The sequence below is a fragment of the Phasianus colchicus genome, chromosome 1 (genome assembly GCF_987193195.1).
Source record: "Phasianus colchicus chromosome 1, bPhaCol1.hap1.1, whole genome shotgun sequence".
Taxonomy (NCBI): domain Eukaryota; kingdom Metazoa; phylum Chordata; class Aves; order Galliformes; family Phasianidae; genus Phasianus; species Phasianus colchicus.
This window is the reverse complement of record NC_143436.1, coordinates 57,113,573-57,141,164: the sequence shown is the minus strand read 5'-3', so window position 1 is coordinate 57,141,164 and position 27,592 is coordinate 57,113,573. Positions and strand designations below refer to the sequence as shown.

Genomic DNA, 27,592 nt, shown 5'->3' with positions numbered 1-27,592 from the left:
CATGATGTATTGATGTTGTTAATTCACCCAACAGCCTGATTCAGAAGTGGCTGATGCCGGCATGAAACTTGAAGCATACTTTGAAGAACTACTAAAGAGCCTTTATCCTGGGAGGAAGTTCCCTGTACAATCTAACTGCCAGAATGAAAAAGATAATCCAGAACTTAGTGATGACTCAGATGATGACATTGTACAGCCTCGGAAAAAACGTCTTAAAGGAGAAGACCGTCAGTTGCTTAAATGAGTCGCATGTGGAACGTTTTGTAAAAACTAAGGATATTTATCACTGACTGTTGTTGAAAGGGGAAGAGTCATGACTGCTTTGACCTGGAGGTCTGTGGATATTTACTCGACTTTCTACCCCTTGTCTGAAACACAATTCCAGGGGAGATCCAGAGCATGCAGAGAGCTTCCTTGAAGTTCCAAACTTGCAGCATACTTCTGGAACAGCGCAGAAACTGTGATTTGTATGAGATGACAGCTGTTTAACTTTACTTTGAAGAAGAAAAGAAGTTTGTATAGAATTGAACTTTAAGATGTTACATAGGTTCAACATATGGTTTTCTGAGTTTGAAGAAAATGTGATCTCACCAGACATTTAATTTTACCAAAGGCATGTGGCTGGCCATGATTTGGTTTCTTTGTACTGTATTTAACACAAGCCATGAAAACAGATGTTGTAATATTGTTGTCCTACAATACTGACTGATACAATGAAAGTGTAGTTGCTCCTAAAGAAGTTATTGATTAATTTTAAAATGTGAGGGAGAGTGTATTAAAAGTAACTTAAAGAAAAAAAGGAATTTGAGAGTTTTTAATAGAGGAAGGAAAGGACACGGTGCTTCGTTTTGTACCATTTTCCCACAGCCAGCAAGAAACAATGGTATTCCTATACAAAATGTTGTTTAAAAGGTGCCTCACAAGTTTGATGTACTTCTTTTTAATGGACTTTAGTATTAGACGGAAAGTCTCAAGGGAAAAAAGTTTGCTTGCAACTATCAAGCTTTTTGGTAAGCTTAGGGAGGGAAAGAAAAGTGTCTTTTCTGTCCACAAGATCTTATTCTTTTTCCAAATTTCTAAATATTATTGTGGGAATGCAGCCATTGTTAAATAAACAAGTGTAAAGGAGGGGGGAGGGCTTTAGAAAAAAAAGATCTTGTTCCTTGACCCTTTATCTGTCCTTGTAAAAACCACTAGAAACTGAAGATAAATGATGTTGGAATTTTCTTTTTTTTCCTGCTTTCCAGAAGTGCTGATAACAATGTAGATGGTTGTTTCTGCATTCAGCAATTGCAGATTTAAAGTACATGTCTATGATTGCTGCAGCTATTGGCTTAAACTCTTCACGTATGTCATCTTAAGTGAAAACTGTCTTTTTTAGGAAGAGCAGACAATCTCTTGCATAAATTGAGCTCTGATTTGTGCCAGAGTTTTGCAGATGGATTTATGAAGACATCTGTGTTTACGCAGACCTGCTTTTTACTTGTTATGTAGCATTAATATGGTGCTGTGGATATAGATCCTTGCAAACCTAAACAGAAGTGCTGCTTGTTCTTTCCTGCTGTGTACGTATACCCTCAGCAAAAGGCCGCATCTTTTGCTTTTACCTGCTGGGAAGCTGCTCACGTGCCTTTATCCCAGAGTGCCCCTGCATATTTAAATGCTGTGGACATTTCAGAAGAACACTCAGGTGTGCTTGCAGCTGGCCTTTGACAGTCACTACAGCTTTTGAAGTGCTGTGATGGTTTGACTGGGTGTTGAGCTTCCTAGAGTAGCAATTAATTTATCCTTCTAAAACTATTATTATTATTTTTAATTACCTAAGGGGAGTTTTTTGTAGCAGAAGTTCTACCATCCCAGAGTTCCAGGAAAAAATGAGAAGTGAAAGTGAAGGAGCTGAACAGGATGGTGAGGGAGACCATTTTAACATAACAGGCACAATCACTGTGCTGCAGGAGCACAGAATTAAGAAATGAGAGGCTCTGTCGCTGCAACATCTAATGTTACAAAAGTCCTAGATACCCAAGTCAAGTTAACTGTGCTTCCAGAGAAAGCTGATGAATGTTTCTCTACACCTAAAGTTGCAAGCACAAGTTTCATAGAACGCTTGGTGCAGTTAGAGGTGAAGTTTGACACCTATGTAGCTTCATCTACAAGTTGTTCTCTCAGTGAGAGATACTGGAGAGGAATGTTAATGTATTCTTGCAGTCCAGTTGCTGCTCTCTCTGCTTTTGATTCTCCCCTCAAAACAGTGCAAACTTCTTGAAATAATTGTACAGCAACAGTGGAACAAATTGAAAATAGTTTATTCAGAAAGAACCCCTCCTCACAAGTCACAGTGTGTTTTGCTGGGGAATGTGGTTAAGAGTATAAGACTGTTCTGCGGTCTGTTTTTCATTCAGACATTTTTCTTCTAGTACTGCAACAGCTTATAGAATCAGCAGCACTAGAGATCAAAATAGACATCTCCTGAGATGGAAAGAAGCTAAAAGGAATTACCTTACATCAGTGCATTTCCCCTCGTCATTGAGAACCAGTTGTGTGTACATAAGAAAAATGTAAAAAGGGAAAGAAAAAAAAAAAAAGACTTGTTTTACTCAGTTCTTTACTAGGTTGGAGGAAGAGATTGCGATAAACAATGCAGGTGCCACTTGCCTAATAAGTCAGTAATATTGCTGGCCAGCCAACCACCTGGCTGTCTTGCATTAACTGTGGAGCCATGGAAGCTGGCAATTCAGACCATTTGAATGTCCAGATGACAAATGATGTGTGTGCTTTATTTTGGCTTGCCATCTTAAACAAGATGGATCAGGATAGCTCTGTCAGCCTGCAACATCACAAATGCCCTAGTACAGAAAGTGATTAAAACAGGTCTCCAAAGAACTTAAATTTGGTAACCTGTTTACCTGAGAACCTCATTTGCATGCTACCATCAGGCACAAGGACAAGACAACTTTTTCAGTGATCTGTTTGATCTTGTCTCTGTTTAAATAATCCATGGGAAAAAAATCTGACTCAGCTTTCATCTTGTGGTTTTGAATGTCACCCTAAGGACCTTCAGAAATTACCATTGCAGTGACATTTGAGATGTTGAACTTAGCTTTTGATGCAGGTGAGATAAGAACAAATATTTGAGGAATGCTATTTTGTTTTTTAAAAGTAAGTACCGTGTCCTCCCAGCTACTATGGCAGAAAGCATATCTTCTTTGTGTATTTTTTTCTTCTTTGTCCACTTAATCAATTAGGGATGATGTTTTCTTTCCTTTTTTTTTTTTTTTTTTTGTGTGTGTGTGGCATAACACTAGTAATAGCACTAGTAAAGAGTCTTCCTTTTCTTCATGACGTGGATAGAAAACATTTTTATTGAATCATAAGAAGGTACTTGAGAAAGCTACCCTTCGTCTATGCAAATCATAGCTCTTACACTGATCGGTTGCATTTTTCTATAATGGAAATGGTATGGAGAAGCAATCAAGATCAAATGTGGCTCACAGGAAATTATGGATTCCAAAGTTTCTTTTTCTTTTGTACCCAATCCAACATCAAACGCTTTCATTTTACTTGCTAAGAGAGGGAAAAAAAATACAAAAACCATAAAATTAACAGAATGCATATGAAAAACAGCAGAAATGAATACAGAGGGAAAATAATATCCATTTGAATACGTGTACGTGTTGAACTGCGTGAGGGTTCTCATTTGCCCACTTCTCAAGCCTGTCCAGGTCCCTCTGGATGGCATCTCTTCCCACGCTATCAGCTTGGTATTATCCACGAACTTGCTAAGGGTACACTCTGCATCACCAGTGAATAGTATCTGTCCCAGTACAGAACCCTGAGGGTCACAGCTCCTCACTCGTTGAGGACAATGCCAGCCAGACCATGGGTCTGTATGCTTTTTAAATTTCATTGTAGATTACACAAGAAGATTCATTTAGTTGTTTTGTTTGAACCTGATGTTGAGACATGCATGGATTGTCTGGAGCCATAGGACTGAACGTTACCATGTTCAAGAGCTCTCTTTAAATTATTACATGAATTGGATGACTGCTGTGTGACACCCTTGGACAATATGTCCAACAGCCACAATTCAGCAATGCCTGTATGGCTTTGCACACACACTGATCTCTGAAAGGAAGACTAGAGAATCATTTGCAAGTTGAATATTAGATCTGATGCCAACTTTTCACAGTGCACAAATAGTTCTGCACAAAAGAAGAAGTTGCTTTTTCCACTTCCTTTCTTAAAATTGTATATTCTTCCCAATCTTTTTTGGATTTTCATATAGATGTTTTAAAACATCAAAAACAGTAGGCTTTATTTTTAAAAAGACATTCATTTAAAGAAGCAGTCGATTATTAATAAATTGCTTTCTCAAAAACTGTCCCATGCACCTTGTGGAAACCTAAGATGTGGCCCAATGAACTTGTGTGTGTGTATACATACATTATGTATGTATGTAAGTGTTTGTATACAATTTTTTTAGTCTGGTCCTGAATCTGATAACAAGCAGGTTAATCAAACATCTGTCTGGCCCTAGGCTGCTAAAGAGTCTGGATTACATCCTATGATTTTTTGGCTTGTATGGGTAAGACTGCAGAAGAACATGCAGGAAGAGGACATGCCTCTTCCATGACATGAAAATTCCCATGCTCTTACAGCTAATTGCCTATAATTGACTTTCCTTAAACTTTGGGCTTAGTGTTTTGTCTCATTACCTCTAGTGTCCTTATAGGAAACACTAGCCATAAGGGTTTAGGTTAGAGGGCTGATGGAGCAGGGGGTTTTGACTTGAATTTGATGTAAAAGTGGCTTTAGTACTTTAAGGTGTTAATTGTTAGCTGCTATCTTCTCTGCCTGCAGCAGAGGAGAATACGTGCAGCAACTTCATATGGGGACCAGAGATAGCAAAGAAGGGCTTGCACTAATTTAACATGCTATAGTGAGGGAGCTGGGGCTAGAACAGGCATTCCTGTTTGTTCTTCTATGAGGAATGAGTTCAGGCAACTGGGGTAACAGTGCTTTCAGTTGTTATGACAGCACCTTCCTCTGTTTATCCCTCAGTTCTTGTTTTGGCTTATGAACCCTGAGAAGATTTTGGTTTTCTTTCTGGCTGAATCAAGATTTATACTTTCTAGGTAGCCTTTAGATAGGGAGAGGCTCCTGGAGAGTCCATACAAACCTGCAGTGCCCTGCCCTTGGTCTCGATGGGTAGCGTGAAGGCAGAGATTGCACACACAACACACACAGATGAGAAAAGACACAGGGCCCCAAGGAAAGATGCACTCATAAGAACCTGCAGAAGAAAGAAAGAAAGAAAGAAACAGGTCAAACATCAGTGCTTTGGGAGCCCAGCAGTTAATTAAGAATTAGAGAGTGGGCAATGGGTTGCAAATGCCTGAGGGACTCAGCAGTATCCAGAAAATGCCACTCGTGAAATCTATGAGTTTACAGAAAGCAGCAAATAATAGCAAGATCCACGTCTGGCAAAGACTGTCCAAGTATTCTGCATAAATATCAGATAAAGAACAAATGAGTTTGAAAAAGCAAACCAGACACTGAGATTGAATGCCTCCCCCTATATTCTATTAACTTCAGGGACATCCCTGTGTATTTGATGGTAATGTTTGACTCAAGGCTTACTGACATTGTCAGCAGTGCTCTTACTTGTGATATGAATGGTGCCACCATAGCTCCAACACGGCACAGTGACCCACTGGTTCCCATCCCCAAGGCTCGCATTGTGGTGGGGTAAACCTGACACAGGTTAGAAAGAAATCAGATGAATGCAACAATAATCAGTGGTATGTGTTCTCATTCCACCCCCCTTTTTTTTTATTTTCCTCTTTCCTTCATGTAGACCCATTACATTATCAAGAGCAGTCAGTGGGAGAAGAAGCAAAAAGATTTAAAAATTGCTTTGTATCTCATTCATTCCATCGCAATTCTTCCATTTCATGTCCAGAATAGAAGTTGAAGGCAACATATACACAGACACCTTTCCTTCGTCTGCACTGGGCTGCTCAGGCCAAAGTCATAGACCATAGGCTGGGTGCTAAAGGGAGAATTCAATTTATATTGCCAGACTATGTGTCTGGAAAACAGGAGAAAAGGACATTGTCTGCAGCCTTCAAGACAGTCTACTTATTTACATCAACAGCACCTTTGTTTAGAAGGAGGAAGAAGAAAGGGAAATCCTGATAGGAAACATCCAGGCTTAGAGAAATAGAATTATAGATTCATTTGAGTTGGAAAGGAATTTTAAAGTTCATTTAGTCCAACTCCCCTGCCACAAACCTACAGCTAGATCAGGGTACTCAGAGGCCCTCCAGCCTGGCCTTGGCAGAATATCTACCATCTCTCCTGGCAACCTGTTCTAGTGTCACACTTACTGTAAAAAAAAACTTTTTCCTTGTGTCCAATCTAAATCTCTTCTCTTTTAGTTTGAAACCATTTCCCTTTGTCCTATCACAACAGATGTTGTAGGGCTGTGCTCTATCCTTACATCCCCCAGCTTGTACTGATAGTGAGGGTTTCCATGACCCAGGTGCACTTGATTGATTGCACTTGCCTTTGTTGAACCTCATGAGGTTCAGCTGGGCCCTCTGCTCAAGCCTGCCTAGGTCTTACTGAATGGTATCTTGTCCCTCGGGCATGTCAGCCACATCACACAGCTTGGTGTCCTAATGTGCTTTGTATATTTTTCACATCTCCCTGACACCCATGTCAGTAAAACACTTGAGTATATGCTTTGCTTCAGTGCTGTGGGAAAATCCTGATAGTAAACATCCTAACCTTACGCTTTGCTTAATTTAAGTCCCATTCATGTCAGTAGGTTTTAGCAAGTGTTGTCATTTAAGCATTTCTTTAAATAAGGCTGGGCCAAGCCAGAGGATGTGAAGTAGTTCCAGAAAAGTCTGGGACGTGTCTGGAAAGAGTTTTTCCAAGTTTGGTTTTGATCATTGATTAAATCTTATGTATTTGTGGTTTACAGTATGGCTATTTCAACAATGGTTTTCACATCAACAGCATCCAGTTCTAGACTATTTAAAAACTGGTATTTAGTAAAGTCTGGTACTTTACGTGCTTAAAAATAGTGTGCTATAAAAAGAAGTATGGCACACTATCAGGTCAACAAAGCTAACTACTGCTATCAGCATCTTAGCACTTACCACTCAGTCTTAAAAGGAAGAAATTAAATTCCACACAACTGTGTTTTTATACAAAAGCAATGTGTAAGTAACCCAGGGGACTAATCGCTCTGAAGATGTGTGAAGGAGATGCTCTCTGAATGGTTAGAACTATTTGCAGACAGAACACAATTTCCACTAGTTGAGCATATACATGTAAAAAACTTTTATACTAGCTACAATAGCTAATCTAAGTGCTGGAAAAGGTTCCTTTCAGTGGTAGTCTGTTGTCTAACTTCAAAGGGACTGAGAGAGAACTGAGATTTTTGGAAGGTGATAGTGTATAACATCCTCAGAAATAACACTTAGTAGTAGTGACCAACAAGCAGCCCAGAAGGGCACTCCTTCCCTAGCTGCTCTTGTCACCTCCAGCTAGTTTTCTGATCCCACTTATGAAAACAGAGTGGTCAGGAAGCCAGAGATACTCAGTTCAGGGAAGCTGACTCTTAGCTGGTCAATACATATGGCAGCATTCCTGGCTAATGGGCTTCCATGCCCCAGAGCATGTTCAAGTGCTGTGGCACTTCAAGTATGTGGCACTGAGGGACATGGTTAGTGAGCACGGTGTGATGGGCTGGTGTTAGATTTTCAATTATCTTGGAGGTCTTTTCCAATCTTAATGCTGCTGTGATTCCAAGTACCTTCAGAAGGACCCACCTCTGCAGTGTAAATGTAGATGGTGTTGAAGTTTGCTGAAACCAAGGCACGCAGCATGAAGAGAAAGCCAGTCATGCCTGCACTAAAAGAAGCAGTGTGAAGCAAAGCATTAGTGTCACTGAACAGTGACAGAGACACAGCCTGATATGCTTTCACTATGCTAAGGCTTTTACAAGCTTGAAGTAAAGGAAAGTTGGTTGCTGGCAAGTGTAGTGGGTTTTTTTTTTAGTCCATTGACAGTGCAAGTTTGCCACTGCTATAAAGAAACTGCAAGCAGATCTCTAGCTAGCCATGCTGAGGGTAGACATAAGGCAGAAAAAACTGGAAATTATGGTAATAACAGCAACAAAGCAGTTGGTACCTAAGTGAACAGCTATAGCCCTCCTGACAGGGGCTCATTTAAAGGGCTTCGGGAGATGTCTACCTCTGCCATCTCGAATGGGGCCCTTCTTAGAAATTCCCCCAGGTCAGTTCAATAACTACAGCCCTCGTGGAACTGAGCAGTTACCTGGATGTGCAGATGTTGAGGAGAAGAAAGAACAGTGCCGTACATCCCATGGTGATGCATAGGCTCAGGCGTCTGCCGAGGAAGTTGATGCCGAGAATGTTCAGGGGATTTACTGAGACAGAAAAGAGATCATAACTTTAGGTGTTAGGGCTCTCAGTTTTGCAGTGAGCACAAGAAGAGAAGAGGAGAGGAGGTTACATGCAATCTCTCCCGCGGTGCTGATGATCATGGTCCGGTAGGCAGAAGGGCCAAAGGGGCGGCAGTAGCAGGGGCTGTGACTCTCCTCTGAGACAGGGCCGGGATTCTCACTCAGTGGTGACCTTGAGGTGCAGCCCAGGTCCCGCTCCAGCAGCTCAGCACTGGCCAAGATGACTCCATAGTAAGCAAAAGCTATGCCAAGCCTGTAGGGAGGAGCGTGGTGTGGGTGGGGAAGGCAAGGAAAATGGCACTGGAATGCAGCAGGTTTGGGGTGCCCTAGGAACCCCCTGTACACACCAGTGCCACGGTGATGGACAATTTGCACCCTCATCTATCACCCTGAGCCTGAGGACCAAGTCAGCAGTCACCCAGCACACTGCAAAGCACTGCCACCTCTGTCCATGCACCTCTTCCTTGGAGGAGCCCACCCTCAGCATTCACCGAACCTCCTGATACTTGCAGACTGGGAAGTAGCAGTGCTGTATCATGCAGGAGACAGCGCCTTTGATCACTTGTATTTTGGTGGAGGCATTTCCATACTGCCCTTTCCTGCAGCAGGCCTCTCACCCAGACCCCAGTTCTTACAGCTCACATGCAGGAGCTGTCTGGGTGTCTTATTCCCCATTCTTTCTGTATAGCAATTTTCCAAAGGAGTTTTCACCAGCTGGAGAGGCTCACACCGCACCCAGGCTTGCTGCCAACAACAGGGCACTGATAGTGGCAGCCTCACTGTGTCATTATCAAATAATTCAGCATACACCTCATCATAAGCAGGCTGAGAAGTAATTTTCACTTTCTTTTTTTTTTTTTTTTAATCCCCCCTGGCAGTTTTGGAAACAAGTTGCAGAGTGTGGGCTGCAAAATGAGCTGCCTGGGGACATGCGGATGCTGGGGGCACAAAGAGACAGGGACACAAACCTGAGAACACACCAGTGCCTTCTGGGTGAGCAGGAGAGAAAGGAGGATTAAGAAACAAAAAGATTTCATAATAGTCCTACAAGTTGATGGGAAAAAACATAAAATATTCAAGGCCTGGTTTAGCAAGATTTTGGTCAATGAGTTCCCACAGACCCATTATTCATACATATCCATTCCAGCCAGCAAAGTCAATGAAACATATATTACTCATATATACAGCTACAGGGAACAAGGCAAATGGAGCTCATCTCTCAGCAGTCTGACATTTTCCCAGCCAGTGGCACTGGTACCAGTCACTGAGTTTTTGTTTGAGCCCTCTAACAGTGAGGGCAGTACATGTGTCTTCTCTCAGAATGAACGAACTGGCAACAAGGAGTGAAAGCAAACTGAGGGCACCATGGTGCTACTGTGGGTAGACCAAGCCAACCAGTCCTGAGGGAATGATAAGCAAGAGAAAAAAAAAAAAAATATATATATATATATACATATATAACATTCTTCACCATATGATCCATATCTGCAGAGTGGTTCTTAGGTACTTGGGGTGGAGGAGGTCTTTGAATCTTCCTCTTCTTTCCTGCAAATAATTTGGTAGAAAGGCAACTTTTACATCAGGGAAAATGCTTTGTGGCAGCAGCTGGTGGCCAGGCCTCAGTGCACTCGCCCTGGGCATCTCCTGGCACGGATGGATGGACAGATAGCACTGCACCCTTCAGAAAGGAAGCCCCTTTTCAGAAGATGGCTGTGGGAGGTCATGCTTGCAAAGCAAGGAGGGAGAAGAAGAGAGCACCCCACACACCTCTCCCACACACCACTCCAAGTCTACAGGGACAGGTATGGGATTGCCTTTCTATTTTTTATTCGTTATTGGTGAAGCCTGGAAGGGTGCATGTCTAAGCAAAACCCTGTGTGTAGTCAATGTTGTTCCATTACATAAATTCAATTAAAAGACAGGGAAGCCTTAATCCTAATTAATTCCAATACAATGGCACCATCTTGCATGAATTGCTGAGGACAATGCTTGGTGCCTGTGGGACTGAATAAGCAGCAAAGAGGTCCAGGAAAGGGGCTTAAAAGAGCTGGGCCCTGGACAAGATAAGTGTTCAGCTCCCAGGCTGCTTAGAAGAGGTGGAACTGGTTGTTGGGGAAGGCACTGGGACCAGCAGAAGGTCCTGGGGCCACAGCCCCCAGGAATACAGCAGTGGGCAGGATTAGGGTCCTGTGGTGCTGCAGACACCCTGAGAGCAGGCAGTGGTGGAAAGAAGCACTTTGTTTGGAGCCTTTTTTGTGGTAAAGGCAGCGAATCTTTTCTCAGCACAATATTCATCCTGTGAAAATGAAGATCATGGGGAAAAAAAAGTGGAAAATCTGATTCCTTTTTGGAAGCTAAGATTATTGTCTTTCCCAGAGCAAAATGGCCTCTTCATAACCACTGCCAATATCTGGGAAGGAAGCCAGGCATGGTGAGGGAGAGATGTGGAGTGAGATGCGCTCGGTGACCTTGCTCACATCCTTGTGCCCAGTGGACCAGGGGTAGGATGAGTCAAGATGGGATGGGACAAGAGGGGCCGAGCCAAGATGAGATGAGATGGTATGGGATGGGACAGGATAATGGAGCAAGGCAATGCTGCAGGCTGAGCTTACCTTGGGAGGCTCCTGCAACACTCCCTCTGGCATCGCTGCTCGGTTCATCTTGGCTATCCTCTGCAGCGTGGCCAGGGCAGCCGTGTTATTCCCCGTGGACACATTGTAACGTGCTGATTCAGGTATGAACTGAAAGTGGAGCAGTATTAGAAAGCCCTCCTGCCTCTTTCCTAGCAGCCTGTGCTGCCCACATCCCCTATCTTGCCCAGGAGCCTGACGAGATCAGTGCAAGGTTACGAGTCATTCCTTGGGATGTGCTCTCCAGCCGTCCCCCAGGGCACCACTGCTGGAACTGTATGGTCTAAGATCTCCCTGCTCTCTTATTAAGGACTGACTCTGCCCTTGCACTGGCTTCTGAAGGTCTGCCACAGCCAGTTGCCAGAGAGGGAACCAAAGACATGGGTTTAATAGAACTCTCTCTTAAATAATGACGTTCTAAGATGCGAAGTGGCACCTGTTTCTAACTCAAAAGTTTTAGAAAAATTAACAAAGATATCATGAAACAAAGGGAAACATGGATAAAATTTAGGAGAAAATTCACTCATCACTAGCATTCGCAATGTTCACACATTCCTGTTGCCTGCTCCAAAAAAAAATACCTTTTTATTAAATTATATCTCAATTAAACTATTACAAAAGTATTCATATCAATGAAATATTAATTAAAGGTCTTTTTAAGCATTTTTCACATCACCACACAAAAATAAGATGGTCCTCAAGCCCAAGGCAGGTCGTTCTCAGGACTGAGCAGACCCAGGGAAGCTGCAGTTGGCTGAGAAGGTGAAGGGTGATGCCTCTTGGTGACTGGGAAGATGCCACATCTGTGGCTGTGGGAAGTGAGGAGAGGCTCTTCCTACCTTGAATACCATGATGAGAATGATGCCAGGAATGGAGGCGATTCTGATCAGCCATCGCCAGCCAATGGTTGGGTTTACCACTGATGCCAGACCAATGATCAACAAGGATCCTGCCAACCAGAACACCTTTCCAAGGGAAAAAAAAGAGTTAAAAGGCTTGAACACATGGCAAAAATTTGCTTATTTTCATCCCTTTCCTTGCTGTCTGCAAAGATGAGTTTGGAATGAAGGAAAGAGAAAAATACAGATGATAGTCTGGGGAGGGATATCTGAGGACACTCTTAATTAGCTCTGGACAAAAACAGGTATCTTGCTGTAGTTGCCATTGTACTTAAAGCTTCTTCTGTCCTTCCAGTCACATCTCTGCTAACACTCATGCCCGTGAATTCTCTCGGTTGAACCTCTTTGGGGATGCAGCAGATGTATAAATACCAAAGGCAAAAAGGGGGCAGATTGCCACTGTTGGAGGTTGGTGGGCCTCCAGTGGACTCAGTTCCAAGTTGTACCAATGGGGAACCTGGCCCCAAATCTGCAGGTTCCCTTGTTACCATCAGGAGAAGAGCCCCTTTCAGGGGCACCATACAAAGAAGCTCCAGCAGTATGAGCCACAAGCCACAACAAGTTCATGAGTAATCTATGGGCAGAATACATTTGTGGAGAGAAATGCAAGACTGTCCCTTTTTATATATCTCTGATCTTCTGGAGGCGCTTCGGTAATAAATCCCTGGGGTCACACACACTAATGAAAAGCAACTCACCCCTTCCACCAAGACTGTATACCAACATTTTCATTTCAACAGCCAGATGCATTAATGATTTCAGTGAGGCCTTCACAGATCACCTGCACACGCATAAAGTGCTCCTGGCAGAAATTAGAGTAAGGGCCCACCCCAGTCATGTTGGAAGGGTGGTCACAGCCCTTCCAGCACATCTCAGGCCCTAAGGCCCAAGGCAAGGCACAGCCCAGGACCTCATCCAGCAACCACCTCATTAATCACATGTAATCACCACAATTCAGTCCCAATGTCTTGCATTTACCTTATGTGAGATCCAAACACAACCCAGCAGAGATGTTGAGCTGCCCTGATCAGAGACCCCTCTTCAGCGCACTTTGCTTTTGGCTCATGCTTGCACAAACTTTTCTTGCTGTGAATGCTGGAGAGAGCCTGATGCACTCCAATGGAAGATGAGATGAGTGCAGGAGAAGCCATAAGCACTCTTTGCCTCGAGTAGCCCCTCACTGACTACTGCATTCCACTTCCCAGTGGAGAAAACAGACACTCTTGCTGCAGCCTGAGTGACAGCCCACCAGCACTGACCCCATTAAGGCAGGCAGCACAGTTATCAGAAGGTAACAGAAAGGGCGGATGTCAGCTGTCACTCAAAGTCCCCCCACAGTGCTGGGATGATCCAATTAAGAGAGAAGAAATAGCTTCTCTTCTGCACACGGCTGTCTGTGTGGATCCTTAATAATGCACAGCACGCGCTCCATGGTACAGGAGGCGCTTGCTCAACCCAAGACAAATGCAGATATTGTGGCTTGTTGGAGATCTGGCTTCCAAACAGCAGCACAGCAAATCTCCTGAGAGTACGAATGAGAAGAAACAGTAATATGCCCGCTCTTACCTGAGATAAGGGCAGCATATATCCTCGGTACTTGGTAGGCAGAAATTCTGTTTTTATGATAAGCCTAATGAAAAGAAAAACAAGGCAAAAGGACAGTGACAACAACGATTTCTGTACCAATCAAAGAACAATTTGTTCGGCTCAGCCAGCATCCAGCGTGGATGCCTGGAGACAGAGGGACCACCCCTTTTCCACTGATGTATTGAAACGAATTATTTTATATTTCTCTCTGATTGAGGTATTTCCTGAAGGTTAAGTTCTGCTTTTAGGTTGCAGATGTCCTGCTTATCTATGATGAACATCCCTCCTGAGACTTGATGCTCCTCTTCAAGATTTTCATAAATAAGAACGGTAAGAACAGACATCCTTGAAATAGAGGCACACGTCCAAGACAGTAACAATTCAGTAGAGATTGGTCCTTAGAAAACCCAGCCATGTATAAAGTCAGTAGTGGGATACCTCCTAAAAAACAACTGAAGACCTCTGCACAAGCACAGAAAACTCAAATATGTCAATATAAAATTGTAGTTGCATAATGCCATTGAATATATGGGTAATGAAGCACTGGCACAGGTTGTCAAGAAAGCTAGTGGATGTCCACTCCTGGAGGCACTGAAGGTCAGGCTGAATGGGGCTCTGAGCACCCTCATCGAGCTGTAGATGCTCCTGTTCATTGCAGGAGAGTTGGACTAGATGACCTTTAAGGGTTCCTTCCAACTCAAATGATTCTAAGATTCTATAGTAATATGCAATGGGTAGGTGTGACTTACGTATAAGATAGGCATATAATGAAAATTCATTATTTAAATAGAAGCCAACGTGAAGACTTGGGGAACTTGATTTGTGGGAATATCTCACCTTACACTCTGCACAGAAATAAAGCAATGTCTCCTCTCTAAACACTTAGCTTTATGAATGTGTTCTGGGAAATTTAAAATCAGCAACACCATCACTGGTGTAGAGACCCACAGTGGCCCTTTCCATCATCTCAGCAGTTGAGGTGCCTTATAAACTATGCAACACCAATGTGGGGAGGAACTGCAAGTTCCTTCTGCCTGCTTTGCCCTGTCCTGGCCTCCAGCAGTACCAGCCTCCCATACTCTGCTCTGACAAAGGACTTTTTCAATCAGTGCGAGCTGCTTTGTGCTGTCCTGCACAGGCAGTGGGTTTGAAAAAAAAATCGTGCATTCAAACCAGTCTTCACAGGGTCTCAAAGGGAGGTGAAGGAGGGGCCACCAGAGGTTAGCTATGGGAGGGCACCATCTCACTTCCTGGAGAGCCCACAGCCTCTTGCCCTGAATTTCAACACAGGCTTTGAGGAACTACAGAATATTCTGAAATGTTGCATGTGTTTCCCTGACAGAGTCAAAAGAAATCACTTATTTTGTCAGTCTTCGAGTGAAGTGACTGTTAATACAGTGATTTTCTCCTTCCTTCCCATATCTCCACACTTTCACCCTGACAAGGCAAAAAGTTTAAGTGGGAAGGTTTTACATCAGTTCAAGAAGAATTTGCTACTCTAAGCAGAATTGTTGTGACCTTTTTACAAGGAAGCAGCCTTTGCTTATCTGTTACCTGTCTAATTGTTTTTATAATATATGTGCTTAATAAGACCTCTGACATTGGCTTAATGCAAACCAGCCCATTCCACTATCCCAGGGTTGAGGAGTCCTTGGGAATTGCAATTTAGGTAGATGGACAACAACACAGTGATGAACAGAACAGCATTTTGCTTTAAGGCAATGTGGGAATTTGCTCTCCCTTGCACTTCCAGCCCCCTCAGAGGCCCCTTCCTGGCTGTCTCCTCCAGGTTACTGCGCAGCCTCAGCTTATCAGGCTCAGTGCACGAGACACTGGGCACTCTGCCAAGGTCAGCCAAAATGAACTGTGGGATCTCTGGGCCCCTGGATGCCTCCTTGGAAGAAGAAAAGCAGAGCCATGCTCTCACTTTATAGAAACAGCCTTAAATAAAGATGCTCTAGGGTAAGCAGTGGGGACCAAGCACCAAATATTGCCTGCCTGTTCCTTCCCTTTTGACTGTGGATGATTTAGAATCATTTGCTTTCATTACGTTTCCCCCTTATTCACAAAGAAAATAACACATTAAAAAACCTGCCTTTCTGTGCTTCAGGATTCTCCCCTCCTCTCCTCCCACTTTGTGTTCTTCTGATCCCCAACAATTCCCATCAGAGTAGGAAAAAGCTGCTAACCTCCCCATGAAGGCTAGTTTGTCCTTGTCCTTGCCATAAGGCATGAAACACGGCCTTACCCTTGCGCGTGGCCTGACACACCACCTCCCACCATGGTCCTCAGGAAGACGAACCAGATGTAGGAGGGAGCAAATGAGGTCAGCAGGGAGAAATAGGCTCCCCAGAGGAAGGAGAGCAGCAGAATCTGCAAAGGACACAATTAGGGTCATATAGGCTAGGGTCCTCTCTGTTTGGGACAGCGCAACAAATATTTTGAAGGTTTTCTGAGGCCAGGGTGCAAGGTAAAAGAGAAGCCAGCTTGGCCCTGAGATCAAGGGGAAAGAAAAGTGCCATGAATGGGCACCATGAAGCTTGTTTTTGTGTGGCCCATCATTCCTTCATGGGAGGAGCAGCTTCCTGGCTTCTAGAAGCTTTGATAAGTGCTCAGGTGTATTGGAAGGGTTTTGAGCCCCATGTGCTAAGCCCTCCCTGGCAGCAGTGTTGCTGGGACACTGCATAGCAAAGAGATAGAGGGGACAGACAATAGCAGGTCCTGTGTTTGTCTTGTCAGAGGTCTCAGGAAGAGAACATACAGCCCCAGAACCCACTTACCTTCCACCGGCCATATCTGTCGGCCAGGAGCCCAAATACTATGCTGAAGACCATGTAGCCAAAAAACACCATCTGTGGATGTAGCAGAAATGCTAAGTCACAGCCTGAAACAATGATTGAGCATCTGGTGGGAAGGCAGAGCTAACCCAGGGGGAACTCAGGTCCATGCAATGCACCTGAGTGACCTGAAGGGATGAAGTCAGGATCCATCCCTTCTCAGACCTCATTTAAGAGCTGGCAGAGGAGATGAGGGTATCTTACTGGATATCCTTCCATACTAGAGGCCTTCTAAAGGTAAGTAGTTTTTCTTCACTTGTTTCTGAATCTACAGCTGCTGCATTTGGGCTTGTTCTTTTTTGCTGCAGCCTAGGATTGTGCCACTGCTATTATTTCTGTACTTTCCATCACATTATAGCATTACAATGGAGAATTGGAAGCAGCTGTGGGATACTCATTCCCAGCAGCATCAGGCTGCTTTGCTCTTCAAATCAAGTGTCTGTTAAATGCTTTGTAAACAAGAAGATAAATTGCACTGCCAGAGCCGTGTACGGTCCTCCATGTAAAGGGTTATAGGGATTTCCAAAGAATCAGGAAATAGGAGCCTGTATTGGCATTATAGTTCTTATTGTGGTTGTGTGCTCATGTCATATTGTTCTCTTGGTTTCTACAGCTGTGTCACTGCTCTTGTCCCTGACAGGAGGCCTTGGAATTTGTTTGGCCCTTTGAGAAATATACACTGTTAAGCCTGGGGTGGTGCCATGTGCAATGCCTGTGTGATGGATGACCTGCATGGTGAGGAGGAGTCACTCACTGTTGTCACAAGAGCCACCTGCCAGTCTTGAAGCTGCCACTCACACCGGATAAGAGGGGACACAACAGCAATCAGCATGATCTCCATGGCTTCGGCCACCTTTAGGGACAAGTATACACATTAACAAGAAGGGAAGCTGTGAGGATCCCATGAGAGAAAGGCCCCTAGCTATGCCAAGCCTGCAGTCATGGAGGTGTCACCATGCTGAAACACACTCTGTGAAGTTGTGGTGCCTTGGTGGTCTCAGCCCTGACCGTGGTCTGCAAGACATTCCCCACTTGGGAATGGGGAGTGGAGACAGGCTGGAAGAAAGCTGCACCTAGGGAGTGGATGTGTAGGTACAGAATAGAATCATATAATCATTAAGGTTAGAAAAGACCTCTAAGAAGATCATCCAGTTCAACCACCAACCCATCTCCACCATGCCCACTGTGTCCCCTCAGTGCCATGTCCACATGGTTCTTAAATACCTCCAGGCATGACAACTTCATCACCTCCCTGACAGCCTGTGCTGGTGCAGCACCATTCTTTTGGAGAAGAACTACTTCCTAATACCCAACCTGAATCTCCTCTGGTGCAACTTAAGGCCATTATTTCTCATGCTATTTCCATGACCTGGTAGAAGAGGCTGACACCTACCTACTATAACCTCCTTTCCGGTCACTGTCAAGAGCAAGCATGTAGCCAGAAAGTCTGGAAGGACTTTCAACCAGATGTGCTGGTGGAAAGTCTTCAACTGCACCCGGAAAGCAAGCTGCTTGTTTTAAGTACCTGTCTGTGAATTTGGGCATCTAGAACAATCTCTTAAAATTATTGTTATTTAAAAAATAGTAATAAAATTACTGACTGCTCCTGGCAGCTGGCTTTGGTTAAGAAGTAAGCCCATCACTCATAGCTACAGACCTTCCTGCCTCAGCTGTGGTGATCCTGTGGCTATGTCCGCATCACAGCTTCACCCTAGCATGGCTTCAGTTTCCAAACCAGGTGTTTTACTACTGTTTTACTGTTAACTCAGCACCCTCACATGTTGTTAGTTGGGAAGTTTTCCAGGTAACCCTGAACCTCTGTGGCAGAGGGATGGAACTCCAGGGCAGGGGACAGGCCAGGATGCCCTGGGTCAACCTGTTTGCTTTTGCCTTGAAACAGGTTCAATATCAGAGTTGGCCAATGTTGATTTTGGCCAAAGTTGACACAAGCAGGAATCCTGCTTGAGAAGGTATATGTGGGAAAAAATGGGCCGCAATATGTTTTTGTGGTGATTGTAGTTGTTATTGCAAAAAAAGTAAAGAAAATGAAGGGAGTGTTTCTTCAGGCTGATGGTGTCGGTTGCAAACGCTTACCCCAGTGCTTCCCATGATGAGAAAAAGTGCAATGTGGAACCTCCCAAACCCAATGGTTTCCACAGCTTCTTCCACTGTAAATGTCTTCTGCCCTGAACACAAATGGGAAAGAAAGACACCAAAAAAAAAAAAAAAAAAATCAGTTGTCAAATAGTACACCCTCAGGTTTTATGAAATGGGAATGTTTTACATGCAACCACGGGGCTGTTCCAGGAGAAAGGCTGGAAACTCTCACTTGCCCTGGTGAGGGTGGTGTGGGCTATGGCCTGGGGCTTCCCCAGACCCACAAGAGTCACTGCCACTGCAGTAAGCACAGCCATGGGCTCTGGGTTCAGTGTTGTCTCTTCCTAACTTTTTTCTCCCATTAAAGGGACAAACCAAGGATCCCAAGTCCAGTGCTGGGATGGATTTATAAATAGAGCTGCCAGAAAGCTTTCAGTGTCTACTTTCAACATCATATTTATGTAAAGTCAGAGCTGTGTAAATTTTTCTGTCAGAATACTTATCTCCCAACTAACTCAGGGCAAATCCTGAGACTGTACAGAATTTCAGGAGAAAATCATTAATTTTTCCCCGGCGTTTTTTGTTTTGATGCTTTTCCACTGAAGTTTTTACTTTAAAATACTTTTGGGACTGAATAATATATATATTTTTCCAAGAATGAGCTTAAAATGAAAGAATTACCAGTGGAATACATCGCTTACACAAAACAGTGGCTGAAAGAAACCAAAACAAGCAGCTCTTCCACTGCCACTGCTAACAGCCTAGCAGCTGTAGTGGGAGAGAAGAAGTATGAACTGATGTCTGAGGTCTGGGTAACTGGAGTGCCAGAACCCTCCTTCTATCCTGCTTCATGAGGGCCAGCATTTCTGGTCCTGTCAACACAAACACACCTTTGGGAGGTTCTTGTCCCTCCGTGTGGATTTCCTCCAAGGCAATAGCGTTTGCTGCCTCTTTTGGTGCAGTGGCCATCTCAGCTGCTACTGGGATCCACCGTAACTGTTGGAGAAGGACAGGATTTAATCGTTAAACCCCTGGAGGTTCACAGAGCCACCTTAGTAACCATCCAGCAAAGGAGTTTTCTGGGCTGTTGTGGAAGAATTCAGATACACTCTTACACAGATTTGTTTCAGAGAACTAGTAGGAAATGACATTTATCCCAAGTTTTGTATTGTTTTGTTTTTTTGTTTGTTTTTGTTTGTTTGTTTGTTTTGTAGAAAATGCACAGAATCATAGAATCATTAAGGTTGGAAAAGACCTCTAAAATGATCAAGAGCAACCATCAGTCCATGCCTGCTGACCATGTCTGTCAGTGCCACATGCACACGGTTCTGGAACACCTCCAGGGATGGTGACTCCACCACCTCCCTGGGCAGCCTGTGTCACTGCAGCATTGCTCCTTCTGAGAAGAAATTGTTTCCTCATATCCAACCTGAACCTCCTCTGGCACAACTTGAGGCCATTCCCTCTCATCCTATCACTGTTACCCGGGAGAAGAGGCTGACCCTCACCTCGCCACAACCTTCTTTCAGGTTATTGTAGAGAGCAACAAGGTCTCCCCTGAGCTTCTCTTCTTCAGACTGAACAATCCCAGCTCCCTCAGCTGCTTCCCATCAGACTTGTGCTCCAGACCCCTCACAGCTTCTCTGGACACACTCCAGGGCCTCTGTGTCTTTCTTGTAGTGAGGTGCCTAAAACTGAACACAGCACTTGAGGTGCAGATTCACCAGTGCTGAGTACAGGGGGGTGATCACCTCCCTGCTCCTGCTGGCTGCAGTATTTCTGACACAAGCCAGGATGCCATTGGGCATACCTGTGCACACTGCTGGCTCATGTTAAGACAACTGACCACTACACCCCCAGATTCCTTTTCCTCCATGCAGCTTTCCAACCACTTTGTCCCAGGCCTGTAGGGTTGCCTATGGTTGCTGGCATCACAAGGTGGCTTAGCTGAGATGACAAATCAGTCATTGCATTGCTCTGACTGTTTTCATGCAAAGTCCAGAGAATGAGAGAAGATGCAAGAGATTCCCCAGCCTGGACATGCGAAGAAAATCAAAAGATGCTGCACAATCTCCGAGAGCTGAGAATTGACAATGATCAACAGTAAGTTGTCCCTCTCAAAGGCGGAAGTGTTTCTTTTAGGAGCTGGGGTCCAGTGAGCTGTAGAGGTGCTGCACTCTGTAATTGCTCAGGTTTTTGAGAGCATGCAAGAGCATGAAGCAGAGCCAGTGGGAGGAGCAGGGCTGCCCAGCCTGCTCCCCTAGCCCTGGCTTCCCAAGGATAGCACACTTGGCAAGGAGTACACACCTAGCTCCTTCTTGCCCAGCCCAGCCTTGCCAGCCTGGCTTCCCACGGGACATATGGTCCTTTGCCTCACCCCACTGCATCAATCCCCATCCACTTATGGCAGCAAGAAACAACCACAAGCTGCACTGTAACTGGCTTGCTCCTGCAGAGGGTCTGGTTTCCAATGCTATGTCTTGCTAAATCTGATCACAGATGCTTTTCCTGATAAGAAAATCTCATCTTAATCCCATGGGAGGGATTAAGCACACAGCAAGTTTTAACCCCCGAGCTTTCCTGCTGAGAGCATGCAGTGACTCTTGCAGAGGGGGCTCAACTCATCTTCAGTTTAAAACCTCTCCTTCAATGATCTCCATCTAGAGCTGCTGGACTTGGTGAGAAAGTGTTCAGTGCTGCCCCACAGGAGTCATGGGGCTGGAGCAGGGCAAGCAATGCACCTAATCATAGAATCATAGAACTGCTCAGTTTGGAAATGACCAAGAGCATTGGTGATGAAAGGTACAAAATCTCATCTGAGACAGAGGGCAGCATAAGCATAAAAAGCACAGAGTTACAGTGCTCCCAGCTGGGCACATTATGTGGAGGTGCAGTTAGAAGGAGGTCATTAAGGTCTAATAGCAGTTCAGTTGGGTGGGTCAGCTATACTGACCTTGCTGTTATAGATGATTACAGCCCAGGATCCCAGAGGACGTGCACAATATTGCTCACTACTTCCTCTCAGCACCATACTTGCAGGCAGTGGTAGCTGCCAGCAGCACATGGTGCCAGCAGCTGATCATGCTGGCCATCATCTGCAGATCATTTCTAGGTGGAATGAGCTCAACAGCAACCATGTAAGGTGACTGGAAGAGCCCACGGGAAGAGATAATGGTTCATTGTGTGGCTGAATCACAAAGAGCTTCACAGAAACAAAACCTGGGGCCCAGTTCTGCTCCTTGCCTGGTCCTTTAAGATTAGATCCTGCAAATATAACCTGCTGTAAGTCTCCTCATCACGACTCTGTCTGGCTCAACAGCTGTACCTCTCCAAAGCCCACAGCATGTACAGCTCTGCTCCCCAGCAGGCCAGGCTGGGACATGGCTGGGAGAAGGGCAAAGCCTTGGGCTCTGGTCCACCTCCATGCATGCCAGATGGGCTATAACTGCAAGCCATAGCACCGTGGAAGCCCAAAGCTAGAGTATTCTGCTAACATTTGCTGAGAGGCACTCAAGCATTTGATTGGTGCTCACTGCTCTGGATTACGTGCCACCAGGATGGGAAGCACTGAGGTTCTTCCAAAAATAGGGAGGAAATGGTGAACCCCATGCCATCACACAGGATCCACGAGCAATGGTTAAGTGCTCAAGCAGAAGGGTGCAGAGCTACCTCCAACACACTGTAGTGGCTGAGACCTCTGGAGATGTCAGGATGACACCTATAGGATACCCCACAGCTCTCCAACAGCAGTGGGTGAGCAAGTGGGACACCTGCTGTAGCATCTCAGGTACTACCAGAAATAGGTCCATATATCTTCATCCACCTCATGGCCAGATTATTGGGGCAGCCAGAGCAAAATTCACTTGCAAATAAGCAGGTTAGAAGCCACTGCTCAGGTGAGTCCTTGACACTGTATGCTCTGCACTAGCATTTATCTCCGAAAGACAGGTTTACATGTAAGACTTCAGTAAATCTCCTGAGGGTTCCTATGGAGAACATAGGTTAGTCATTGCAAACGCAGCCCTACTTGCCCTTATGAAGCATCTCATGTCTGTCACAGCTCTGTGGGGAGTCATGAGGAAGAGTTTCCTGCTATTTGTAAATCACACTGAAAATACTAAATGGTAATTACACGAGCCAAAAAAACAGCAGTGCCAAAGCTGTTGCTGGCAAGGAAAATAGCAATCCTCCATCAGAAGGGAGTAAATACAGTGAAACCACTGCAGGGTTCTAGCAGCAAGATGACATGATGTATGAATGATCAGATACTCCCACTCTTAAAGTCAAGGCTCAACTAGATTTCTTGTTTTGCTCAGGTTTTGGGTTTTCTGAGTGAAGTTTTCTTACCTCTGAAATGTCTTCGTCACAGAGGAGCAGACCTTTCCTCCCTTACTTCTGCCTCTTTCTCTTCTGTTTTCTTTCCTCATTGTGCTGGCATTGCTGTGTGTTTGGAATCCAGCTGTAGGGAGTCAGATTTCTTCCTTACTGGGTACAGTCAGGTCCCTCCCGAGAAGTAGGTGGCACAGGGAAGGTGCCCTGTGTCACAGGGAGTGTGAATTCTGCTGGTCCCTCTGCACCTACAGGTGCCTCTGTGGGAGTGGCCCACCATGGGTGATGGTGCTTACTCATGGCTTTTGGTGGGGATGAGGAAGGAGATCATGAAGTCATTAAAGTTGGAAAATACCTATAAGATCTCTTGTCCAACCATCAACCTATCTCTACCATATCCACTGGCCACATCCCTCAGTGCCACATCCACATGGTTCTTGAACATGTCCAGGGATGGTGACTCCACCATTTCCCTATCTCAGCAGCAGGAGATGGAAAGTGGACAGTGAAGATATGACCCTGTCACAACACTGGTGAGATTGTAGGGGACAAGTTTCAGAGAGCAGATCCCACAGTGCCAACATCCAGGTAAAGGGGTTTTGCTGCCCTGTGCAAAGCCATGAGCGGAGCCCAGCTGCTGTTGCAGCTACCAGCTGCCCCAGGCCAGCTGAAGCCAGTTCAGGTGCCACTACCACAAAGAAAACAGGGCCTGCTCATCAGCTTCATCTCTCTAAACTTCCTAACCAATGACTACCCATGGCTCGCAGTGATTCTGACCTTGACACAGCAAATCTCAATACTGCAGGTTGTGCTGTCCAGTAAATACAAGCTATGATAGACAAGTGCTCTTGACTAGGAGTGTGTGTGCTGATCTTTATTTCTCAAATATGTTGGCTTGTGTGGAGTTGATGGTGTTTTCTGTCTCCTTCCCATGAGAGTTCCCCAAATCCTTCTCTTTGGAAATATGTTCACCATGCTGACAGCAGTGCTGTAGGAGTTTTATCAAAGCATGGAACTTTCATGCTGAGTTTCACACTTCCAAGCATCAGGAATGCATTTGCTGTCAGCTAACATATGCCATTTCACAGCCCTATTTTACATCTTCCTTTTAATAAGATCTGATATTCAGTCATAGCCACTATTGACAACTGCTAAACTAAATGCAGGATCCAGGCTGCTAAATCCATACCTTATGCTTTCATTGCAAGAACTCAGACACTATGCATGCAATCATAGAAGGGTACTGAAGTGTTGGCATTTCAGCTTCTTTCAGCAGGAGGGAAAGGATGGCCAAAATTCCAGTAAAAGTCTCAGCTGCAGAGATGTGCTTTCAGATGTTTGGGATTGAACAAAGGCATGCTATCTATTATTTTTTTTTTATCCACCTCATGATATTTTAATATATTTTAATTACTTGTAACAGAAATGCAAAGACTGCTCATAGTGGAATGTGAATGGGAACATCCATATGTATGAAAGTTCCAGGAGAAACAAGAGAATGAAGGTGAGAAGAAAGACCTTCACAGCTGCTCAGGGACATAACAGACAGCTATCACACAGGTGAATACTGAGGAAGGCGCTGTTTGCTGCAGGAGCCAGAGGCTCCAAGAAATTCCTGAAGACTATAAAAACTTTATCCACAAACCAGTCCATCATCACTGATCCATCAGACACAAGGGACTGGACAAGAGCATGGGACCTAGCTATCTTCATCCCCCATGTCATAGGTCATCTTGGCAGGAGGGCCTGGCTAAACACAGCTCTGGCTCTCATGAGGAGGAATCATAGAATCATAGAATGGCTTGTGTTGAAAATGACCATAATGACCATCTAGTTTCAACCCCCCTGCTATGTGCAGGGTCACCAACCACCAGACCAGGCTGCCCAGAGCCACATCCAGCCTGGCCTTGAATGCCTCCAGGGATGGGGCATCCACAGCCTCCTTGGGCAACCTGTTCCAGTGCATCACCACCCTCTGTGTGAAAAACTTTCTCCTAATATCTAGCCTAAACCTCCCCTCTCTCAATTTAAGACCATTCCCCCTTGTCCTGTCACTGTCCACCCTTGTAAACAGCCGTTCCCCCTCCTGTTTATATGCTCCCTTCAAGTACTGGAAGGCCACAATGAGGTCTCCCAAGAGCCTTCTCTTCTCCAAGATAAACAAGCCCAGTTCCCTCACCCTTTCCTCATAGAGAGGTGCTCCAGCCCTCTGATCATCTTTGTGGCCCTCCTCTGGATCCGCTCCAAGAGCTCCTCGTCCTTCCTGTATTGGGGGCCCCAGGCCTGGACGCATTACTCCTGATGGGGCCTCACAAGAGCCGAGCAGAGGGGGACAATCACCTCCCTCTCCCTGCTGGCCACCCCTTTTTTAATGCAGCTCAGAACACAGTTGATTTCTGGGTTGCAAGCGCACACTGCTGGCTCATGTCCAGCTTCTCGTCTACCAGGACCACCAAGTCCTTCTCCACAGGGCTGCGCTCAAAGAGCTCTTCCCCCACTTTGTATAAATACCTGGGATTGCCCCAACCCAAGTGCAGCACTTGGCCTTATTGAACCTCATTAGGTTTTCATGGACCCACTCCTCCAGCCTGTCCAAGTCCTTCTGCATGGCTTCCCTTCTTTCCAATGTATTGAGTGCACCACTCAGCTTGGTGTCATCCACAAACTTGCTGAGGGTGCACTCAATGCCATCATCTGTATCATTGATGAAGATGTTGAAGAGCACCAGGTCCCAAGACTGACCCCTGAGGGACACCACTTGTGACTGGCCTCCACCCTGACACAGAACCATTGATCACAACCCTTTGGCTGCATCCAGCCAGCCAATTCCCAATAGATTGAACAAAACAGGAATAAACAACCCCAAAAGAGTGAGTGTGAATGACAGAAATCAGTTTGACTTCGTTAACACATTCCTCTCCTATGTGGTCATTCACTGAGGTTTTTTTTTGTATTAATTTTCTACAAAATGATGTAGCTCATGTCATCAGCCCTCAGAATTAAACACCTTCCTAGCAATGGATGCAGAGGCAGCACTTCCTCTTAGGTTAAAAATTTTCGCATGACTTCCATCAATGGGTGAAGTCCAAACAATGACAACAGGGTGTTGTACCAAGGTCCACCTGTCTGTAATGGTGATCTCTTCTGGATCTGACTACATCTGGTGGCCATGTTCACAGCACTAACTAGAAAATCTGATCTCATTCAGCCTAGCAGCTGTGCTGGGGAATCGGCAGTCACTGCTCTGCCCCAAAATACCTAAATACCAAAATTCTTAATATCCAACCTGAACCTTCCCTGGTCCAACTTGAGGCAATCACCTCCAGTCCTATCACCATTAGCCAGCCCTCCCCTATCTCGCCACAACAATCACTGTTCAGTGCAGTAAACAGCAGATAATTTTGACACCTGCAGCATTCATGGGATAACTTGTTTTTCTTGCTTTAAATATAAGCCTGAGACAAAAAGTATAACACCCAGAAGCTCCAAAAGGAATAGGTATTCTGTTTCAGGTAATGGTTCAGATAATTCAGGTAATCACCTTCTCAATTACACCGCAATCACATGGAAAGGTGCAATAAGGATAAAATACGCACTTGTGCAGAAAATCCCCCCACTGTTTCATAAAGCAAACTTTTGTCAGATAATGCATCAAACTAACTTGGCCTTCCTTGCTTCAAAACATCTTTTCTCTCAAACCTCCACAGGTTGGAGTGAGGAAACAAAGGTGATGTCCATACATTGAGCCTCTATGAGACCAGCTGGAGTGACATGAACCACAAGTTACCCGGTCCTGAAGAGCCAGAGCCATGAAACCACACGTATCATGGAGACATACCTGTACCCACTCTTTCTTCTCTCAGCTCTAGCTCCAGCTCCAAATCCAAGCTGCTCTTAGAATGAAAAATGTTCCTGACCATTGGCAGCCAGTGTCCAGTGCCACTATGGTTTCTTGGCAACTCAAGAGAAAAACAGGAACAACTGCTTTGCCTGGGGATGTGTGTTCTCTGTCAGCGCAGCTGGAAGGTGACTCTCAAGGCTGACCAGTGCAGTCTCACAGCCCATGCAAACACTGCTCTGATGCACTTGCTGCTGGGAACCCTCAACTGGCAGGATTCTTGAGTGGAGCTGAGTATCAGGAATCATAGAATCATAGAATGGCTTGAGTTGGAAGGGAGCTTAAAACCCAAGCAGTTTCAACCCCTTGCCACGGGCAATGCTGTCATCCAGCAGATCAGGCTGCCCAGGGCTCTGTTCAACCCAGCCTTGAATGCCGTCAGGGATGGGGCACCCACAACCTCTCTGGAGGGAAGCAAAACATTCCATGTCCAAAACATTCCATGTGTCATGTTGGGATTTTACATCCTCCATGCTTGAAAAAATAGCCTGTCTTGATTAACACTATTCAGTTTGAAAAACTGGCAGTTCATTGAATATTTAAAAAAGATCACATCAACACTGTGAATTCATCTCAAATGTATTGATTTCCCTCTTCTCTCTGTTCATTAAGTATTAGCATTACTACACGATCTGTTTTAGCAACCCATCTTGAAAAGTACAGCACAGGAGGAGTCATTTTAAGTTTCCAGTGTGAAACAAGTCCACAGAGAGAAATAAATTGGCTGCCAGTGCGGAAACTACTGCACTCTTTTGTTTACACAGCTCAAAACCAATGCTTTTGTTAAGCGATGACGTTTGCAAACTTCTGTAATC

At 44.9% G+C, this 27,592-nt stretch overlaps 2 protein-coding genes across 6 annotated transcripts in view; one reads left to right on the top strand and one right to left on the bottom strand.

Annotated features, from left to right (window-relative positions):
* Window positions 1–2,459, top strand: part of TRIM24 (tripartite motif containing 24) — a 56,449-nt gene extending 53,990 nt beyond the window's left edge. For both annotated transcript variants that reach the window (XM_090144040.1, XM_090144046.1), the window contains exon 19: window positions 35–2,459. In XM_090144040.1, the coding sequence (XP_090000166.1) occupies window positions 35–244 (210 nt within the window). In that variant the 3' untranslated portion in view covers window positions 245–2,459. The remainder of the gene's footprint in view (window positions 1–34) is intronic.
* Window positions 2,459–26,855, bottom strand: SVOPL (SVOP like). Of its 4 annotated transcripts, XM_090144070.1 has the most exons (16): window positions 26,718–26,855; window positions 19,441–19,546; window positions 18,548–18,639; window positions 17,208–17,306; window positions 16,397–16,468; window positions 15,865–15,989; window positions 13,596–13,659; window positions 11,970–12,095; window positions 11,113–11,241; window positions 9,972–10,045; window positions 8,551–8,753; window positions 8,353–8,464; window positions 7,845–7,926; window positions 5,665–5,754; window positions 5,180–5,293; window positions 2,459–3,564 (listed from the first exon to the last, which is right to left on the bottom strand). In XM_090144070.1, the coding sequence occupies exons 2-16, from the start codon at window positions 19,517–19,519 to the stop codon at window positions 3,553–3,555; spliced, it is 1,473 nt and encodes a 490-aa protein (XP_090000196.1). In that variant the 5' UTR covers window positions 19,520–19,546; window positions 26,718–26,855; the 3' UTR covers window positions 2,459–3,552. The 4 variants fall into 4 exon arrangements, 3 of the variants coding, with proteins under 3 accessions (XP_090000196.1, XP_090000188.1, XP_031445590.2); XR_016468293.1 differs by lacking the exon at window positions 7,845–7,926 and having other exon boundaries at window positions 3,533–3,564; XM_090144062.1 differs by lacking the exon at window positions 2,459–3,564 and having other exon boundaries at window positions 4,591–5,293.
* Between the last annotated feature and the right edge of the window lie 737 nt (window positions 26,856–27,592).

Excerpts from the sequence above, each read along its gene's own strand:
- SVOPL (XM_090144062.1), bottom strand. The coding sequence starts at position 19,519 with ATGGCCACTGCACCAAAAGAGGCAGCAAACGCTATTGCCTTGGAGGAA. Across the intron at positions 16,469-17,207 it reads AGGTGGCTCTTGTGACAACA|ATGGTGTTTTTTGGCTACAT; the intron begins GTGAGTGACTCC and ends CTACATCCACAG. Across the intron at positions 12,096-13,595 it reads ATATGCTGCCCTTATCTCAG|GTGTTCTGGTTGGCAGGATC; the intron begins GTAAGAGCGGGC and ends TCCCTTGGAAAG.